Below are 8,388 nucleotides of genomic sequence, written 5' to 3'. Positions count from 1 at the left end.
TATATGCTCTTTACACTGTATTTCTCATTTCGTTATTGACTTAGACATGAGTGACACTAAAATTGTCTAGTGTTTATATATTTTCAGAAAGGATTTGTCAGCTTCATAGCTCGAGAATGTCAATGGCGCAACTATAATCTATCAACGCTGCGTGAATTCCATTTTGTTGACAAATATGGTAAGTCACCTGTATTACAAACATATACAAGTCGTACACGTATCTTACGGGTTACGTCTAATTAGTCTTAGAGAGATATTTTTCATGAAAGATATTCCTCAAATGTTCATATATAATATGGATTATTTGGGTCTATATAGCATGCCCACTGGGAAATAGCGTCGCTAGGTGAGGTTGGCTGGCCCTTATGCAGCATTGCTGCTTGACAGGTGGGCCAAGGGATCGACTCCGTTCATTGCGCGCCCTCCTCCTCGATAGTTCGAAGGCTTGTATCACCAGACAGCTAGTCGGCTCTGGCTGCTGGAATTGAAACTCACAAGACGTTGTTGAAAGGTAGGTTTAGAGAGGGTGCGGTCCAAAACTACGCGTCCTTCCCCTCCATTGGTCAGTTGAAGCTTAGTGTCACGTGACAGCTAGGTGGTGGTACCTGCTGGAGCCTACCGGCGAGTATGTAAAGGAAATTTAGCAGGATTGTCATTCCCCCTCTGAAGACACCTCCGAAAGTATGGGGGCCCTGCCACGTCAAAAACAGTAGAGGATTAGGGACCAAAACCGGACGTGGGTCCTCTTGATGATGTCTTTAGCCAATGGATCCCATAAAGGAGCTGTTTAGGTAGCGAACCACGAAACGTGGTTGGAATTCCTTCCTTGCTTCATCATATCAACTCCATATTTAAAGTCTTTTCTCCACTTATCCCCCATTTGCATAGTCTATTGTGTATTTAGTTAGCCATAATTATGTCAGGTAATTAATATTGAAAATTCATAAGACTGTTTAGGATTTAATAAATAAAACAAAACAATAACAAAGATTATATGTGGTCCAGATTTTATATATGTAAAAGAGGTGTGTCAGAGTCAGGAATGAATGATTGATTCAATGAATGAAAGAATAAAGTACTTAAAGTTAGAAATCTGGATAGTTGTGCTGAGTAAATATTAATGACCTTTAGAGACACCGTATTTCGTTGTGCAACCATAATATACTACAAAGTTAATGGGTAATGGGTTGGATGAGTACTGATGAAGGGGTAAAACCTCCTAAAATATGGATATACACCTATTACTAATTTTTCATCTTCGATCTCATTGTTGTTTACATTAGGCGTACTTGAATACGAAATGTAAAAAAAATTAGTGCTGGTTATAGTTTCTATAGAAAATCCATAGAGATAACCTTAACAAGTTGTGCTGCGAGAAAATAAAAAAGGCAGAAAAGATTAGCGTTCAATATGTTTTTAAGTGTGAAGGCGGTGGGCTGGCAGAATCGTTAGCACACCGGGCAAAAATTGCTTAGCAGCATTTTTTCCGTCCTTACGTTCTAAGTTCAAATCCCGTCGCGGTCCACTCTGCCTTTCATCCTCTGAGTTTTGATAAAATAAATACCAGTTGAATACTGGGGTCGATGTAATCGACTTACCTCTTCCCACTTGCTGGCCTTGTCCCAAAATTTGAAACCGATATGTATTAGAGTGTGAAGACGGCGAGCTGGCAGAATCGTTACCGCGCCAGGCAAAATGCTTAGCGGCATTTCGTCCTTCTTTACGTTCTAAGTTCAGATTCTGTCGAGGCCCACTTTGCTTTTCGTGGTTAATAAAATAAGTATCAGTTGAGCATTGGGCTCGATGAACTTTTCTCTCTCTCCCGAACTTTTGGCAAAAAATTGCAACCAATATGTATAAAAGAATATTGATTGTTTTTCTTTTTTTTGAAGATCCTATTGAACTTTAGCTTATGGCAATGTTTTGAATGTATCACAAGATTTAGGTGATCAGAAATCAAGAAGAGAGGCATACTAATACCTTATCATAGTGCATCTTGATCATAAAATAGCATCAAATAGTTTTTGCTGTTATGTAGGCCCACGTCGAACCTGATTGAGCATTCTTTCAGTGGCAATCCATTTTTTTCTTGTATATTAGGGCCTACGTTGTCCTGTGTGTCTCTTCAGATCGTAGCATGAGATTTGGAGAAGATTTAACTGCTGTTTTTAGCGTGTCGAGTAACCGTCTCAAGGTTTTCTCGATGGTTCTTAGGTGTTAATAATATAAAGGAAGTTAAAAATAGTAACTAGAACGCTTTCATGAAGTTCTATATGCGCAAATGTGTCGAGATCATAACTACTTTTAACAGTTCATTGTCTGAGCTAGCTCACAAATAGGTGCTTAAGCAATATCTACTACTATTGCGATCTAAATAAATAAATATTTATCTAAATAAATAGATATATGTTAAGTAGTGCATAATTACAATCAGGGGCTAAGTTATTGACTAAATACGTAAACAAATTTTGCATCCATTCTCATTGCTTTAATTTATTTAGGAAAAGATAACAAAAAAGTTATTGAAGAAAGGTCTTCATACACCAAATGTATTGCAGTTGCTTCTGATTCCCCAGTAATGTGGTGAATTCAATAATTTATCCTATTTCTGTTTTACTAATTATTTTCCTGCAGCGCTACTAAAAATGGGTGATTATAACTGGTACGGCTGTGGTGGTAAGCAGGATCTCAATAAGGCAACGCAATTCTACATGGGGGCGGCCACTAAAGGATCTCCTCATGTAAGTGTATTTGATTTCTAATTCCCCTTTTATTTTCTACTGTCCCTTATTTTACCTCAGATAAGCAATCTTCCAGATGAACTTGAAATCAAGCGTCTTTAGATAACTTTTCGTGTCATAGGTGCTTAATTTACGTACCTCATTTCTCCCAAACTGGATTGAGCTCACTAGATTTATTTTATAGTATATAAGTATATTTTTGTGCCATACTGTTTTGAATCCGAATCATTTCAGGTATGACTGTGAATCCAGATCCTATCTTCCATTCATCTTATTTCGATGACTTAAACATTACAAATATTCTGAAATCGATTTAATTGATCATAGATTTCCCATCCCCACAAAATGAGTTTGCAACTGTATAAAATAATTGAAATGATCTGATCACCCACGTGTACGTGCAAGAATGTGCTTGCACACACACACACACACACACACACAGAGAAACGTTAGCACGCCGGGCGAAATGCTTAGCGGTATTTCGTCTGCCACTGCGTTCTGAGTTCAAATTCCGCCGAGGTCGACTTTGCCTTTCATCCTTTCGGGGTCGATAAATTAAGTACCAGTTACGTACTGGGGTCGATATAATCGACTTAATCCGTTTGTCTGTCCTTGTTTGTCCCCTCTGTGTGTAGCCCCTTGTGGGCAGTAAAGAAATAGGCATTTCGTCTGCCGCTACGTTCTGAGTTCAAATTCCGCCGAGGTCGACTTTGCCTTTCATCCTTTCGGGGTCGATTAGATAAGTACCAGTTACGTACTGGGGTCGATATAATCGCCTAATCCGTTTGTCTGTCCTTGTTTGTCCCCTCTGTGTGTAGCCCCCTGTGGGTAGTAAAGAAATAACACACACACACACACACACACACACACACACAGAGGACATCTGTTTGAGTTTCCATGTTTACATCACATATCAAAAAGAGAAGGCAAACCCGAAGAGAATATCTCTTTGTGTACACTAAAATTTGGGTTCGCCTTCTTTTTGCTGTATGTGATGTAAACATGGAAACTCAAGCAGTTCCTGAGATGTCTATCTCTGCTGACAAACTCATTTTTGTTAAGTGATTCACTCGATCGTATTTCGTTCTGAGCAAAACCATTGTTTTAAGCATTAAGTAAAATAGTTTTCACAAACTTAAATGTCATATTCTACTTAGGTAATTTTAATTTCATATCCGCGCCTACAAAAGCCTCTTTCATTTCATTCTAGTTACTTTGTTTTAGTGTTTACATATTTTCTTTACAAACAGGATATGAAGTCTTAAAATGGAATGTAATTCTCTTGTGTAAAATTAGAAGACAGGAATCCATTTTAGTCGTTTTAAAAATCATATAATGATAAGATAATGAACAATGGATAAGAATATGTAAAAGAAAAAAAAAAGGCGTATAATAGATACAGACAATTTGAGCTGAGACTGGAAAAGATACCTAAAAATACAATGTCGAACGAGATAAGACGGAGTTCAGGCAATGTGCCGGTTAAGCTAATAAAAGTAATCCTCTGAAAAAGAAAAAAGAAAAAAAGAAAAAAGCATTAAGTCCTAGGCTGTATTGTTTTTGTTACACTACCGTTTTATTTAATAATCGATCGATAAGAAAGAAAACTGCTATAGAAAATGATATATATTGTAATGTGTTTTATTTAAATACAATGGGGATAGTAAATTATATTTTAGAGAGTCTTAAATGATTTGATATTAATGTGTTTGTTCAATTGTCTGTTGGGGTTTGACTTTGCTTTTCATTTTCCCGAATGAATGCTCTAATAGTCTATGAAATACTCAATATTCTGAAAGAAGGAAACGTTTTTTGTACATATTTGTTAATATTTGATACTTTTAATATTTAAACTTTTCAGGGCATTTTCAGTCTAGCACAAATGGTAGAAGAAGGGGTACAACTTAAAGAATGCGACCTAAAAAAACTGGGACTTCCTTTAGAAGTCGGAAAAAGCAACATATCTCTGATATTTGAACTTTACAATCGGTGCGTATCTTATTTTTATAGAAATATATTGTAAAGAGTGAGTGCAATTGTTATAGGTGTGTTATACAGGGTACAACAGAAAGGCTTCCCCGATTTCAAAGGCAAATAAAAAATAAACACATGAAGATACAAGAAAAAAACGACACTCTCCACTCCCGGCCATGGTGGGAACTACCTGAAAAAAAAAATGGTATTTAATGAACTTCATAGAAATACAAAGTTTTTGTAAATTCAAATTACGATGAACGTAAACAAACAAACGAAGTTTGCTCTTAGAAGCGTTGAGATGTCTTAGAAAGTTAAAGAAGTGATTTTAAATTCTCAATCGCAGGATAATGCTAATAATATAGCCCGAAGAGGATAAACTACCCTATTTTGCAGAAAAAAGTGTAGGCTGGCCACTACACTTTTTTCTGCAAAATAGGGGTAGTTTATACTGTTCAGGCTATATTATTAGCATTATCCTGCGTTTGAGAATTTAAAATCACTTCTTTAACTTACAAAGTTTTTTCATGCAACTTCATGCGTTTGTTTTTTTAACCTTCGAAATCAGGACAACCTTTCTGCCGGACCCTGTAGTTTTGCCCTTCGTCAGCTATGATCAAAAGTATTCCTGTCACAACAATCTCATAGTATTTCTTTTACTGTATCCAGAAATGGATAATCCAACGTGTCTTCTTTCTATTTAAGACAGTTAAGCGTATCTAATAACGATTTCGTTACTTCTTTTAAAGGTCGAAAGACCAGATAGGCTGTGTAATCAAGTTCATCAAAAGAAATTCAAGAAACCACGAAGTGCAATATTTCTTTGGTCTTCTAACGAAGTAAAAAACATAACAAAACAAAACAAAACGATAAGCGATGACTACTAATTATTGGGATTTCGTTCTGACCCATAGGTCAACATTTCGTATCCCATAAATGGCGCGGTCTTAACACTGTGGTACAACACGCCAGATATGAACGAGGAGTGTGTACAGATAGTGTTTATTTTTTTATAATTTCCATGCATTATCGATAGCGATCGACGACCGTGCAAGAAGTAAAGATTTGGACAAATTCAGCTTGCAATTTCTGTTGAGTCATTTCACTACTTACAAACAGAATATAGAGTTTTTGAATGTAATTGCCTTATGTAAAATTAGAAAACAGGAATCCATTTTTTTGCGTTTTTAAAATTTTTTAGTGGCTGTGTGGTAAGTAGTTTGCTTACCAATTACATGGTTTCGGGTTCAGTCCCACTGCGTGGCACCTTGGGAAAGTGACTTCTACTATAGCCTCGGGCCGACCAAAGCCTTGTGAGTGGATTTGGTAGACGGAAACTGAAAGAAGCCCGTCGTATATATGTATATATATATGTTTGTGTGTCTGTGTTTGTCCCCCCAACATCGCTTGACAACCAATGCTGGTGTGTTTACGTCCCCGTAACTTAGCGGTTCGGAAAAAGATACCGATAGAATAAGTACAAGGCTTACAAAGAATAAGTCCTGAGGTCGATTTGCTCGACTAAAGGCAGTGCTCCAGCGTGGCCGCAGTCAAATGACTGAAACAAGTAAAAGAGTAAAAGAGTAATGAATATATAAATAAGGAATATATAAAAATGGCGTATAAGAGATTCAGACAATTTGTGCTGAGACCGGACAAGATATCGTAAAATACAATGTCGAGCGCGAGAAGACGCAATTCACATTTTTTTTCCATAAAGATATTGCGACAGAGAAGGCAGTACACCAAATTTAATCTCCTAAGACAAGCCTATGTAAGTGTTTCTTTATAGTCGCCCGCCGCACTTCTAGTAACAACCTAATTTTTCTCAGATTACATCCTACTGCCCTGAAAAAGGTGGCATATACTGGATAATATTATTTAATACCTGATTACTTAATGTCCGAAAGAAGGTGATATGGTCATGGCTGCACTCAGGGTTAACTTGGACTAAAACAAAAACTACCTTCTATGTTGCAGTCCTCGTATAAATTATTATTTACTTTCTCTCTGTTCCTCTACTCGCTCTGCTTCTCTCACCATCTTTTATACCTTTTCATCTCTCTCTCTCTCTCTCTGTTTGCTTGCCTGTATTGACCTGTCTTAGCGTAGCTATTGACAGAGGGAGTCTGTATTTCTCAGTCCTTTATTCATCTACAGTTCCTTTTGACACTGTTGATGTTGTTTGACTCCAGGTCGTCACGTGCCTAGGGTTAAATTATCCCATGCGGTCTCCGTTTCTTGTCTCGTGCCATAATTTCCCAAGCACTCTCAACCCATTTGTCTCTTCAACTGTCGTTACCTTTACTGCTTCCGCTCTGGTCCCCCGCAATGACCAATATTTCGAGTCATAAATGATCGTGCTAAGTATAACATGTAGATATATAGATAATCCAGCCTCTCTGTATTTAACGTACAGTTATATATATGTTACGAGTGAACCGTATCTAACTGCTGAATTGTAATTAGTGTTGACCACCTCTTTCGAATGCGGCCATGATTAAGACATCTTTCGATAATTCACTCTGCCTAGCTCTAAAGAGACACCAAAGTTCAACGGTAACATTGTATAAGTAATGAATGTTTATTTAACTGGTTATATAAACGGCAGACTTAATGTAAACACTCTAAATAAAACAGAATCAAGTAGTTCCTCCACAGGATAATGTTTTGAAGGAATCATTACTTACTAAAGAAAAACATTTTGGAAGAAATGCATTAGAAAGTTCAGTTTCGAGTTTCTAGAGATAGTTTCGCTGTCTTGTCTTTTTAAATAATCAAAACAATGTTTCTTTTTTCTGATGCGAGTTTATATAATGAAATGGCTTTAGCGCTGATTGATGACAGTCCATTCTGTCATATATAACTTAAGTCGGTCACGTAAAACAAGAACAAAACAAAAAAAGCTAACTAAATATTTGCCTGTTTCTACTGTAACTGATGTAGGTCAAGTATAGAAAACTAATCAAATATTGAATTCAATGACTTCGTTTACAGGTGTAAAGAATCGCATAACACTGATGCTTACATTCCATGTTCTATTGCTTTATGGAAAGTTCAAATGCTTTATGTATGGAAGCACTATCATCTATGGATGAAGGTAAGTAGAACCACGGAAACATTTACTGAAATTTTTTTTAAATCGTGGGCAGTTTTGTATAGGAGGTTGAATATATAACGAAGCGATTTTTTCAAGATTTTATTTTAGTGTAAGGAAATATATGTTAGCGTAGATAAAAAAAAATTTTCAAAATATATTTGACATTGTGCAGGAGTGGCTGTGTGGTAAGTAGCTAGCTTCCCAACCACATGGTTCTGGGTTCAGTCCCACTGTATGGCACCTTGGGCAAGTGTCTTCTACTATAGCCTCGGGCCGACCAAATCCTTGTGAGTGGATTTGGTAGACGGAAACTGTATGTGTGTGTATATGTTTTGTGTGTCTGTGTTTGTCCCCCCCCCAACATCGCTTGATAACCGATGCTGGTGTGTTTACGTCCCCATAACGTAGCGGTTCGGCAAAGGAGACCGATAGAATAAGTACTAGGCTTCCAAAAAGAATAAGTCCTGGGGTCGATTTGCTCGACTAAAGGCGGTGCTCCAGCATGGCCGCAGTCAAATGACTGAAACAAGTAAAAGAGAAAGAGAGATTGATAAAATATATCTTAGCATACAT

General features: G+C 37.1%; 1 protein-coding gene across 1 annotated transcript in view; it reads left to right on the top strand.

The window, feature by feature from the left end:
* Positions 1-8,388, top strand: part of LOC106868348 (protein sel-1 homolog 3) — a 58,071-nt gene that overhangs the window by 44,357 nt on the left and 5,326 nt on the right. The window contains exons 19-22 of the mRNA XM_052968032.1: positions 88-178; positions 2,635-2,741; positions 4,603-4,730; positions 7,713-7,815. Coding sequence (XP_052823992.1) covers positions 88-178; positions 2,635-2,741; positions 4,603-4,730; positions 7,713-7,815 — 429 coding nt within the window. The remainder of the gene's footprint in view (positions 1-87; positions 179-2,634; positions 2,742-4,602; positions 4,731-7,712; positions 7,816-8,388) is intronic.

This window comes from Octopus bimaculoides, chromosome 5, assembly GCF_001194135.2.
Source record: "Octopus bimaculoides isolate UCB-OBI-ISO-001 chromosome 5, ASM119413v2, whole genome shotgun sequence".
In the NCBI taxonomy this organism is placed as follows: domain Eukaryota; kingdom Metazoa; phylum Mollusca; class Cephalopoda; order Octopoda; family Octopodidae; genus Octopus; species Octopus bimaculoides.
Note: the sequence above shows the minus strand (reverse complement) of the source record. Positions and strands in the feature narration are given on the sequence as shown.